At 58.9% G+C, this 13,099-nt stretch overlaps 1 protein-coding gene across 2 annotated transcripts in view; it reads right to left on the reverse strand.

Moving 5' to 3' along the window:
• RASGRF1 (Ras protein specific guanine nucleotide releasing factor 1) overlaps positions 1–13,099 on the reverse strand; it is a 100,434-nt gene that overhangs the window by 67,530 nt on the left and 19,805 nt on the right. For both annotated transcript variants that reach the window (XM_043554604.1, XM_043554603.1), the window contains exons 2-3: positions 6,988–7,094; positions 271–418 (exon numbers count right to left, since the gene is read on the reverse strand). In XM_043554604.1, coding sequence (XP_043410539.1) covers positions 271–418; positions 6,988–7,094 — 255 coding nt within the window. The remainder of the gene's footprint in view (positions 1–270; positions 419–6,987; positions 7,095–13,099) is intronic.

The raw sequence follows: 13,099 nt of genomic DNA on the forward strand, positions 1-13,099 counted from the left end.
GCTGGCGAAAAGCCCACCTTACAGATGAAGAAACTGAGGCACAGAGCCTAGGGCGCCTGCTCCAGTTGCCCGTCTTCAGTGGCAGAGGTGGGATCCGAACCCAGATCCGGCCACGCGCCCCTCCCGCGCCGCCTGCATTGCTGCGTCTACATCTGGAGACCGGCCCGCCGCCCCCCGCCCCGCCCCACCTGCAGGAGCCCAGGGTGCTCTGAGGTGCCGGTCTGGGGCCTGGACCCCCGCCGGCCCCCTCCGCGCCCAGCCAGCGGTCACCTCTGCCTTCAGCCGCTCGATCTCAACCTCCCCATCCTCGATCTGCCGCCGTAGCTGCGTGGCCACCGTCTTCTCCGTCTCCACAATCTGCAGCAGGTGCAGGTACTTCTGCATCAGCGCTTCGTGCTCCGTGGCCAGGGTCCGGTAGCTATGGACAGATGGACGCCGCAGGTTAGCCCCCAGCACCCCTAGAGATCCAGCCCAAGGGGGGCCTCCCCCCCACACTCAGGACACAGCGCCCGGGGCCCCGGCCTGGCCGCCTCCTCCCCAGCCCCCGTCTCACGCTCCAACCTCTGGGTCCGACGGGTCCCGCTCTCCCGCCAGGAGCTCTAGGCCTTTGCACGGGACAGACCTCCTGTCTGGAATCCACCTCCCCTGCCCTCCCTGTGCTAGCCCCGTCCTCTTTTCTAGGCTAGCCCCGGGTCCAGCTGAAATGCCGTCTCCAACCCGGACTATGTCCCCGCAGCCCAGGCCTCTGATGACGAACCCGGTGTGCTCTGGGCACGCGCCCATCCAAGGGCAGCCTTGGCTGGGAGGCTTGTGTGGGGGTGATTGGCAACAAAGCCGGAAAGTTAGTGGGGACAGGTCAGAGGGCCCCCCAAAGGATAAGCAGGGGGCGGAAGAGACAGCCCAGCATTTGTGCAGATTAACAGGCGTCACCTCACATTTGCGGAGCATCACAACCGGGGGCAGGAGGGGCGGTGGGGAGCCTGGAACACCCAAGGTCATGGGCCAGGTCACCTGCGTCTGGGCCAGCTCTCCCTGACTCCCCACAGCACAATCACGGCCATCTGCAGGTGTCAGAGCTGGGGAGAGACCCCATTCCAGGAAAGGGGTGCAGCCTCACAGGGCAGAAGGGCAGGGAACTGGAAAGCCAGACGTCGACTCCGAGAGAAGGTCTGGGGTCTTGGGTCCCCCGCCAAGCCCCATCCCCATCTTCCCCTCCCCCTTCCTGTGCTGGGTCCCCATCTTCCCCTCCCTGCTTCCTGTGCTGGGTCCCCAGCTCCTCCCTCCCCTGGCATCCCTGCCCAAGCCCAAGTCCCATCTGGACCCCGAGTGTCCGTGCCCCAGACCCTGCCTTTCCCTCTGTAGTAGCAGCGGCCTGTTCCATGGGCTTTGTCCTCCACACGGAGCACAGACCAAGCCCCCTCCCACCTCTGCAGGCTTGTGGAAAGAGTGGCCTGCCCTCCCCCATCGTCCCCGCGGTCTCTCCTGCCCTCGCTCCGAGCCCAGGCCGGCCTGGGTCAGCCACCAGCGCCCACAGGACCTGGGTCCCTCTCGGGGGTCACCAGCTGGCTCCCACTTGCCCAATCGAGGGGACACCTTTCCATCTGGCATCTTCTGATGTGACTTTCCGGCTGCCCTGGGTGTGGCTGTTCGGCGGGGTGGGTGCTGGCTGCTGTCACCGACTCAGGAGCCACACACAGGTGCTCTGAGACCGAAATGGGACAATGACAGCTTCCCCACAAGCCCCGAGAGACAGGAGGACCCCACGAGGCCGTGGGTGGGGAACAGCTCTGCAAAACGGGCTGTGTCGGGGGTGGTGGGGCACACCTGGTCCCCTGACTGTGTCCGAGGAGGCTCCCTCAGCTGAGCCCGAAGGCGGGAGGGTGTGGGGGGGCAGGGGGCAGCGGGCCTGGGGGACACCCTGATCCAGAAAGCACAGCTGCGCCCTCGCCGGCCCGCCCCGTCTCAAGGTAAACGCTGTGTGAGGGGCGTCTCTGGTTTGCGGAACTATTTGATTCCAATGATTCTGTGCCTCCATCCCAAGCATGAACGTTAGCCAGAATATTCGGTTTTAAAGTTTCTCCCACTTCCCGAGAGGCTCCGTCGACTTTACTCGCAAGGGGAATTGGGCCGGGAGCACGGAGGGGCCTCCTCATTCCAGGGAGACACGATCCAAAGAGTTATTCCGCTTCAGAGCCGAGCGAGGTCTCATCTGCAGGACTGTCTGGGCGGCTTCTGCCTCCCTTCCTCCCTTATTCCCGCCTCCCCCCACCTCCTCCAGAGACGAGGTACTGAGTGTCTCTTTGTGCAGCACCGTCCTTACAGACCCAGACTCGGGGCTGCAAGGGGGCTCGGGAAGCAGGAAAGACCAACCGTCTCATTTTATAAATGAAGAAACTGAGGCCCGGAGAAGGGACGGGACTCGTGCCAAACGACAGTCACTTAGCGTGGAGGCTGGAGCTAGACGAGGTCTGCAGCCCCCGACCACGCGGGTCTGCACGCGCCCGCGTGGCCGTCGGCGGCACACAGCTCCCCTCCCGACCTGTGGGTGATGCACACGCGGGTGTAACATTCCACACGCGGCTGTTCGCGCACAGCTCAGAGGTGGCCCCCCCGCCCGACGCTGGGACGTCACATATGCAGGAGAGTACACAGTGTCCCTGGATGCCGTTCATACGTCCCAGTGCTTATTTTTGTGTGTAGAATGTATCTGCTATGTAAACAAATAAAATATAAACAAAATACCGGCAGAAACACTTACTACCAGATATAGCTGCGGGAGGCCGTCAGGCTCCCTCTCTCACACACACACACACACACACACAATGTATTAGACTTGGAGCTAACTACGGCTCAGGGTCTGTAGTCTCCCCCTAGTTACACAGCAGAGAAGCAAGTCGGGCCTGGTGCGCAAGCCCTCCTAAGCCCCAGGCCCATAAATCGGATGGGCCGCTACCCCTCTCCCTTGGTCACGTTAACCGACACACGACACTGCTGGCGGGAAGATGGGGAGGGTGTCCAGGTGGGCCTGACCTAATCACTTGAACCATTTAAAAGGGAGTTTTCTCTGCTGGTCACAGAAAAGGCAGGTCAGAGATTTGGGACTGCATAATTATTATTATTTTTTTTTTATTTTAAAATTTTCTTTTTTTTGAACGTTTATTTATTTTTGGGACACAGAGAGACAGAGCATGAACGGGGGAGGGGCAGAGAGAGAGGGAGACACAGAATCGGAAGCAGGCTCCAGGCTCCGAGCCATCAACCCAGAGCCCGACACGGGGCTCGAACTCACGGGCCTCGAGATCGTGACCTGAGCTGAAGTCGGACGCTTAATCGACTGAGCCACCCAGGTGCCCCAAGGGACTGCATAATTAAAATTTGAGGTTTAACATGCATAGAACGGAGACCGCAGACCCTAAGTGCGAGGTCTGAGTGGTTTTGATCAGTGCGTGCCTGACCTGGGATAAAAGAACGTTCCCATCACCCGGGAAGTTCCCTCACGTCCCTTCCCAGCCACCCCCCCACCCCCAACTACTGTCCAGATTCCTTCACCACACGTTAGCTCTGCCCGTTTTAGGAGTTCACGTAACTTGGGGTGCCTGGGGGGCTCAGTTGGTTGAGCATCGACTTCGGCTCAGGTCATGATCTCACGGTCCGTGAGTTTGAGCCCCACGTCGGGCTCTGTCCTGACAGCTCGGGGCCTGGAGCCTGCTTCTGATTCTGTGTCTCCCTCTCTTTCTGCCTCTCCCCTTCTCAAGCTCTCTGTCTCTCAAAAATAAATAAAAACATTAAAAAAATTTAGAAGCTCACATAACTGGAATCACACGGTGTGTATTATTTTGTGTCTGGCTCTGTTTCCTTTGACTTTGACGTTGATCTGTTTTGTTACGCGGATTTGTGGTGGCTTCCTTTCCAACGCGGAGCGGTATTCCGTCTCGTGCATGCTCCGGGGCGTGTCTGTATGTCTGTCTGCTGATGGACACCCCGGCTATTTCTAGTCTGGGGACCATGATGCACAAAGCCACTAAGGACATTAGCACGGGAGACTTCTCGTGGGCACTTCTGTTCCTCCCGGACCAGTACCAGAAGGTGGCATTGCTGGCCATACAACAGGCCTGACAATTTCTAAGTTGCTAATTTTTAGGCAATGGCCTTCCAATTCTCTAAAGTGGTCGAGCCATTTCCCACGCCTGCCCGTGTGTGTGAATGATGGGGCCCCACCCTGGCCCAGCACCTGCCACCTCAGGCTGTCGTTTCTTCCAGGCTGGACTCCACACACAGCAGTGTCCCCCTGTCTCTAAAACACTTCTATATTAATTGATTTTCTAAGTCAGCGTAATCCTGGTCATCAAAATGTACAACGAATCAGAATTCTCTAACCCTTCAACACTTAGAAACCCTGCTCTTGGTTCTAGGTCAGTGTCGGGGAGACTAACGTCCCCCCTGAGTCTGGCTTCTTCCCACATGAATCCGTCCTTCCCAACACTGGCAATTTCCACTCAAATCCGTAGCTCTAATCGTGTTACTCCCCTGGTATAACACCTTCCATAGCTCCCACTGTTCATGGAGTAAAAGCCAAAAACTTCGGCTGGGTGTCCAAGACTGGGTATGACTGTCCACCTTCCAACACCCGCACTCGGTCTCTTTACTGTTTCTGGAAGTCTCCTACAACAGTGTCTTGGCGATGGGGCTGGGGGCCAAAGTCCTCACAGTTAAACCCATTAGATACGACCCTAGTCCTCCAGCTCAGGTCACGTGTCACCCTATTTCCAGCTTCCTCCAACCCCTGCAAATAGAAGTAACATCTCTTTTGCGTGGTGCCTGGTCCCTACCACAGCTGTCAGATACCAGAGCTAGTTGTGAATGTGTCTAATGTCTTCCTGACTGGACCGTGACATCCCTGGGGGACACCTGTCTACCCAGCACCACACTCGGAGCCTGACTCTACAAGTTCATGTGTGAGAACCTGGTCTCCACTGCTGGACACTCCTTGAGGAGAGGGCTGGAGATGGCCTGACCCCAAAGTCAACGTCAATGCTGTGGCCATAATAAAGGGTTTCTGGTCAGCTCACTTGTTCCAGAGCTCAAGGAAGGGCTCTGGTATCCATCCATCCACCCATATACCCACCTACCTACCCAATCACCCCTCCACCCACCCACCGTCCATCCATCCATGCATCCATCCATCTATCCATCCAATCATCCTTACATCTATCCACCTATCCATCCTTCCATCCACTCATCTATCCACCCACCCACCCACCATCCATCCATCCATCCATCCAATCATCTTTACATCTACCCACCTATCCATCCTTCCATCCACTCATCTATCCATCCACCCACCCACCATCCATCCATCCACCCACCCATATACCCACCCACCTACCCATTCATCCACCCATCCACCCACACACCATCCATCCACCCATCCATCCACGTATCCATCCATCCACCCATATACCCACCCACCTACCCAATCACCCCTCCACCCACCCACCGTCCATCCATCCATCCATCCATCCATCCAATCTTCCTTACATCTACCCACCTATCCATCCTTCCATCCACTCATCTATCCATCCACCCACCCACCATCCATCCATCCACCCACCCATATACCCACCCACCTACCCATTCATCCATCCACCCACCCACCATCCGTCCATCCATCCATCCATCCATCCATCCAATCATTCTTACATCTACCCACCTATCCATCCTTCCATCCACTCATCTATCCATCCACCCACCCACCATCCATCCATCCGTCCATCCATCCATCCATCCATCCATCCATCCAATCATCCTTACATCTACCCACCTATCCATCCTTCGATCCACTCATCTATCCATCCACCCACCCACCATCCATCCATCCATCCATCCATCCATGTATCCATCCATCCACCCATATACCCACCCACCTACCCAATCACCCCTCCACCCACCCACCGTCCATCCATCCATCCATCCGTCCGTCCATCCAATCATCCTTACATCTATCCACCTATCCATCCTTCCATCCACTCATCTATCCACCCACCCACCCACCATCCATCCATCCATCCATCCAATCATCTTTACATCTACCCACCTATCCATCCTTCCATCCACTCATCTATCCATCCACCCACCCACCACCCATCCACCCATCCATCCATATATCCATCCACCCACTCATATACCCACCCACCTACCCAATCATCCCTCTACCCACCCACCGTCCATCCATCCATCCATCCATCCGTCCATCCAATCATCCTTACATCTACCCACCTATCCATCCATCCACCCACCACCCACCCATCCACCCACAACTGTCTATGGATCCACCATCACTCATACTGTAAACACATCTGCTAATCACCCATCCACCCTCAATTCATCTTTCACAAACTCAACATCCAATCTCCCATCCACCCTCTATCCATTCGTTCATCCCTGCCTTCTTCCAATCCACCTTGCTGAGCACTTGCTCAGGCCTCTAGAAGTCTTGGGGATGTTGGATCGCTTTTGGTCTCTGCCTTCAGGACCTTGCATGTAATAGGCAGACAGACGCAGAAACACACCTCTCTCTACTGAGCCATAAAAATCACCTGTTGGGAGGGGTGAATCTGGGTGTCCCTGCCCTCGGATAGTACTCAGCTCTGCCAGGGGACTGTCGGCTGTGGAGCCACACCCCAGACCACAAGCCTGTCACCTCTCCAGGACCCAAAAGATTCAATCCAGCGTGGAGCCCCACTTTCTCTGCAGCATATACTAGAGCCCTTTGCTTTTGTCCCCATCTGGCTCCTGGGGCACCCGAGGGAGCTACAGACCCGGAGCCTTGGGGCTCTGAGGGCGCCCCCTCCCAAGAGGCCTTCCCTTACGGCTCCTTCTCCACACCCCTCCTTTCCACGCCCTCCCACTCCAGGGCCTGGGTTTGCTCCAGACGGGGCCCCTGGGCTCAGCCTCTTCTGCCAGGACCGTGGGGCGGGCGAGACATACCTGGCATGAGCGATGGCTGCCACCCACTCGTCACAATCCTTGGCGTCCTCTGTCCTCAGCTCCAGGGCTTTCTGGTTCTCGTGGCTGAAGTTGACCGTGAAATAATGCTGCACCGAGAAGAAGATATCTCTGATTACCAGGTGTCCACAGAAGCAGCCACGTCTGCTGCTATCAGTCTAGCTGTTTCGCAAAGTGCCTGCTGCCACATCAGCCGGGCCCAGACTCATGATGTTAACAGAGCCCATGCTTTGGATATTGTGAGAAGCAAGCGGGGCCCCCAAAGTCCCGTTTGCCAACAAACTGCAGAAAAGCCACTTTTCAACCGCCAGGTATGCTGGGAGGACGGCAGAGGAAACCCACGAGAGCATCCCCTGGGAAGTGGGTGCCTGCTGGGTGCAGCGTGCCTCAGTTCACTGCACGGAAGTGTATTGAGCACTCTTCTGGTGCTGGGGTTACAGCGGTGGACAGACAGGAGCGGCCCCAGGAAGCACCTCTGTCGGGTGTAGGGGACTTGGAGGCGGGTCAAGCTCGCGGCCCGTCCCTGGGCTCCTGGGAAGCGGAGGAACCAACAGCGGACGCATGTCTGTTATGTTGTTGGACAAGCTAAAGTGCGTGAACCCCCAGAACAATGCCCGGGACCCTCGCGAGCACAACTGCCACAGCCACACTCACTGCCGTATGGAGGTGACAAGGGGCTGTCGGGGCAGAGAAAGCCACCCCTTGATCAGTCCAGAGACAGCAGGAGGGCTGCCCAGCGCTGGGGCCCTGGTCCAGGAGTGACGGTCGCTAGACGCGGAGTGCGGGGACGGCACAGACGTCTGCGCCTGGTGTGCTGGGGCGGGAGGGCGGCAGGAACAGGGATGCCGGAGGCAAGGGGGGCAGGCGGCAGGGTCCCGGTGGCGGTGCCCAGCAGGGGGACGGGCTGGGAGGACGTCCTCAGGACGACACTCAGGTCTTTGGCTGGAGCGACTAGAGGTGGGGGGGGACCACAGAGGGGGAGGGGCAGGATAAGGGGCAGGTTTGGGGGGTCGGGCTGGGGGGGAGGGACACGCAACCGAGGTGCGGTGTGCAAACTATTTTTAGCCTCTGCTGACATTTCCTGTATTTCTGTTAAGGGTCAGTCTGGGTGGCAGCCAGGGTGTGCCTGTGCGTGCGTGCCTGTGCGCGTGCGTGTGTGTGTGCGTGTTGTTGCACACTCCATGTCTCTCACTTGTTTCCTAGGAAACAGACAACTGGGGCTGTGGAAGGAACTGTCAGCTGCAGCCTCGAATAACTGAATTCGGAAGGGTGGGCACGCCCCCCACCTGCCCCCAGGGAGCAGCAGGTGAAGAAGGAAGGCAGCCACGGGTGGTTCTCGAGAGACGGTGAGCACCCCCAGGTTGTCCCCCCACGACCTCACGGAGTCCCACACTCACCAAGGGGGGTGAACCTGAGGCACAGAGAACTCAAGCCACTTGCTCAAGGCCACACAGCTGGAAAGCAGAGAAGCCAGGAGGACACACAAGCTGGGGACTGGCGCTGGGTGTAGAGACGGAAAAGCTACGGAGCTTATAGGCGGGTGAGACTCGGGTCCTAACTCAGAAACAGGGGACGGACAGGGTGGGTCTCCTTGGGTCCCCAGGGGGGATGTCCTGGAGCTGGATGGGCCCACCGATGGGACCAGGCCCTGTTCCCAGGGCAAGAGTGGTCTCCTTCCCCGCCAAGCCGCTGCGGGGGGGGGGGGGGGGTTGTGGACCTGCCCGGGGAGGGGCCGGGTTGGCAAAGCCCCGGGAGCCGGGCCCCCAGAGCTGCGGGCAGTGAGGGGTTTGGCTGAGGCCCCTCTCCCTTAACAGAGGCCTCTTCACGATCGGCCCAGCTTTGAGAACACTCGGCCGCTTGCCAGCCTGGGTACCGTGACCCCCGCCAGCCCCCTCAGCAGGGAATTAGCCGCGAGGAAGCTCCTGGCCCTGAACCCAGGCCACCACAGACGCCTCTGGAGCCATGCGGACGCTCAACTCTCTGCCCCTCGGAGGAGGGTCTGTCCCCAGAGACTTCCTCCCCACGCTGTCCCGTCACCTCCACAGCGAGGGTCTACCGCACCCCTCATGTACTCCGCCTCTGTGAGGCCTCGCCTCTGTCACCCCTGCTCCGGGTGAAGCCGCGTGGCCGTGGCCAGTCTCCTAACACGGGTCCCGTGCGTCTTGTCTTTGGAGACCCTGTCTAGACCCTGAGTGACCGAGCAGCGGCTGGTGGAGGGCTGGGCGTGGGGGCCTCGGGGGCGGGCACAGCCCAGAATCTTCACCGTGTCTCCTAACAAGCAGGCCCGGGGTGCTTTCAGGGCAGAGGCCGAAGGGCCTGCTGCGTGGGCAGCCTGGGAGCCTCAGCTGGAGGAGGGAGAGCCAGCGGAGAGCACGGCCTCCCTGGACCGCAGCCCCCGAGGTAAAGCACACCGCCCCCATGTCACAGGCAGCGGGGTTTGCCCGAGGCCCCCTCCGGGACACGGCTGCTCTCGGCCGGCGATGCTTCTGCAGCCCCGGCTGCAGAGTAAGTGGCCCAGGGGATGGGAGAGCAATGCGGTCCCGTGTGCCCGCCAGCCTTCTCCCTGACATTGGCTTACGCGGCCACGTGGCCCCGGTGACCAGCAGCCAGTGCTCACCAGGGGACAGTAAACTTGCTCCCAGCCACCTGAGTCATCACCAGTCCTGACTCTGGGCGGCTCAGGAACCAGACTGTGCTCCACGTGGGGCCTGGGGGGCGGGGGACACAGACAAGGATGGGGACAGAGTGGAGACAGCGATGGAGGGAGACGGAGAAGGGAGGCAGGGACAGAGACACAAAGCGGACAGAGGCAGTAAAATCCGCTGGGAAAGAACGAAGCCCCCACGCTGGTGAGCTCCAGGTTCCGGGAAGATGCTAGTAAGAAAGGAATCTGGAGAACTGAGCAAGGCTGAACGAGGGCCTAGGCCGCGCACAGACAGACCCAGTAAACCGCCGGCCGTGTGGTGCCGGGAAGGCGGCCGGTCCCAGGCAGGTGCGGCCAAGGTGGCCCGTGGGTGTGCAGGCGCCTGCGACACGGTGATCGCCCTCCCTCGGAGGGGCTGCGGTGGGAGGTGTGACGTGGCTCCCGCAGTCCAGGGCTCCCCCGTCACCCGGCGTTCTCTCCAGGGTTGGGAGGGACACGCCCCAAGTTAAGGGACAAGTGGCCTCCTGGGAGAGAACGGGCACCGGACGTGGAGTCTGACCCACTGTGCGGCTCGGGGCCACTGGGCCCCTTCCTCTGTCCTGCTCGGGCTCTCATCCGTGATGGGGGGCGGGGTGCTGGGTGGACAAGCTGGGCCGTCTGTGTCTCTGAGTTCTGTGACCTCCCTGTACACCTGCACCATCTATGTCTCTGTCCTCATGGACATGTGCCTGCCCATCTGCTGGGTGGGGGGGAGGAGGGCACAGCCCGGCTGGAGGTGAGTGTTCTGCATCTTTCCGGGAGCTCAGGACAGGCCTGGGCCGGCTCCCGGTCTCCCCGTACAGCCCGTGGGAGGCCCTGGGGAGGCTCTGGCCTGGCGCCCTTCTGTCCCGCTCAGGTGTGTGGCCCGGGTGTGGCCTGGGGCCCTAGGTGTGGCCTCGTGTCTGCCACGACACACACAGAGCGCCAGGTGCTTGTCTGGATCTCGGCCTGGCCGGGGTGGGGGTGTCTGCTAGGCCCCCGTTCTTCTGTCGCTGAGGATCACGTCCCCCCGAGGCCCCTCCTTCCAGGGGGTCTCACGCCTGACTGACTCACGGGCCGTGCACTGCTCAAGGCCGGGGCCGGGGTTGGCTACCTTCCTCTGGGTACTCCGGAGCCCCACACGGAGTCTGGTACCGAGTAAGTGCCGACGAATGGCTGAAAAAGGAAAGGAGGAACAGACACCTGAAAGCGACATCCCGCTCCAGGGCTCTGATGATGTCTCCACAAGGCACCCTGCGGTCTGTGGTCCTCGTCCCCTTACTCTTATTAATATTCACGATAGGGGCGCCCGGGTGGCTCAGTTGGGTGACCATCCATCCGACTTCGGCTCAGGTCATGATCTCACAGTCCGTGAGTTTGAGCCCAGTGTCGGGCTCTGTGCTGACAGCTCTGAGCCTGGAGCTTGCTTCGGATTCTGTGTCTCCCTCTCTCTGCCCCTCCCCTGCTCATGCTCTGTCTCTCTCCCTCTCTCTCCTCTCAAAAATAAACATCAAAAAAATTTAAAAAACTATTCCCGATAATACTGCCAATATGCCCCCTGAGCACCTGCTCTGTGCCAGCCATTCTGTCTGGCGTGGCTGCAATTCTCAGGGGTCCGGGCCCTGGTGGGGAAGGCAAGACCCCGGGGTGGGCACTGTGGGTGGTACAACTGTCCCTGTGCCCGCCTACTTCCCACTCTTCTCCACCTCCCCTGCCAGCATGGAGGGACGGGGCCGCTTCTCCAGGGGAAGCAGACCTCACAGTAGCAGCAAGGTTGGGAGAAGAGATCTCGGTGATGGGGTGAGAACAGCCGAAGTTAGGAATATCCGGGGGTTTTTGAAGTGAGGGGAGGCCGTGGCCCCCACTCCACTGAACCCAGCAGGTAGGCTTGATGTGTTCTGCCCCGATGTGTTCTGCCCCCACGCCCCCACCACAGATCTGTGCCCAGTCTCCACGGGGGTGTCCCCTGGACGTGTGGCTCTGGTGGCCGGGGGGCTTGCAGCTCTGGGCCCCACGGGACTGAAACAATCGGAGAGACGTTCCTGGCAGGCCACCTCCCCGGGGCACCGTGCAGACAGCAGACTGACACCCACCCCGGGCTTCCCGTGACCGCCCCTTCAGGATGAGGAGAGAGCACTTCTGCCTAACACATGGAAACCGACCCGGAGAGCCAGGCGAAATGAGAACACAGAGGAATATGTTCCCAAAGAGAGAACAAGATGAAACTCCAGTGAAAAAACCTTCGTGAGACTAAGACAGCTATTTTACCTGATAGAGGGCTCAGAGTAACAGTCCCGGAGAGGCTCACTGATCTTGGGGAAGAGCGGAGGGACACAGCGGGAGCCTCAACAGAGAGAAAACACAAGAAGGCACCAAACAGGAGTCACGGAGGGAAGGATACAGTAACTCTGGACAACACACGAGGGGTTCAACAACACGGCGGACGAAGCAGAAGACAGGACCGGTCATCTGGAAGCCAGGCACACACTGGAAAAGAGCAGCAGGAAGATTGCTCAGGGACCCAGGGGATAACACGCGGGGGACAGTGTTTGCGTAGTAAGCCGCCCGGAAGAAGAGAGAAAGGGACAGAAAAGTCATTTGAAGACATAACGGCTGTGAACGACCCTGACCTGGGGGAGGAAACACATATCTGGGTCCGGGAAGCCCAGAGAGTCCGAAGGAAGGTGACCAAAGGAGCCCCATACCGGGACACACTATGACAGAAACGTCAGAAGTTAAAGAGAAAAAGGGTCCTCAAAGCAGCAAGAAAAATCAGCTTCTTACGTACAAGGGAAACCTCACAAGACTATGAACAGATTTTTCAGCAGAAACTTCGCAGGCCAGCGGGAGTGGCGGGGTATAGTCGACGTGCCGAGGGAAAAACCTTCGGCCAAGGACACGCCGGCCGGCAAGGTCGTCATTCAGAACTGAGGGGAGAGAACGTTCTCCACACTGGCAGAAGCCACAGGGGCTCACCGCCACGGAACTGGCCGAGCAAGAGGCACTCGGGGGACTTCTTTGGGCTGAAAAGCAAGGGCGCTAGCGGGGAATGAGAGCACACGTGGGAGCGCAAATCTCACGGTAAAGGCAGACGTGTAGTAAAGACAGCGGCTCAATCCCTTACAAAGCTGGAATGAAGGTTAAAGGCAAAAGCAGTAAAAATAACTACAACCACAACAACGAGGGAAGGGGTAAAAATAAAAAAGATGTGAAACGTGACATGAAAAGCCTAACACGTGGGGGAGAGGGTGTAAAAATGTTAAGTTTTAGGATGTGTTCAAACTTAAATTGCTAGCTACTTAAACTAGACTGGGGTGCACACACACACACACACACACACACGGGCACACCTCATTTCACTGTGCTCTGCTTACTGCATTTTGCACTCTTGCACACTACAGGTCTGCGACAAGCCCACATCAGACAAGTCCG

The sequence above is a fragment of the Prionailurus bengalensis genome, chromosome B3, assembly GCF_016509475.1.
Source record: "Prionailurus bengalensis isolate Pbe53 chromosome B3, Fcat_Pben_1.1_paternal_pri, whole genome shotgun sequence".
In the NCBI taxonomy this organism is placed as follows: Eukaryota; Metazoa; Chordata; class Mammalia; order Carnivora; family Felidae; genus Prionailurus; species Prionailurus bengalensis.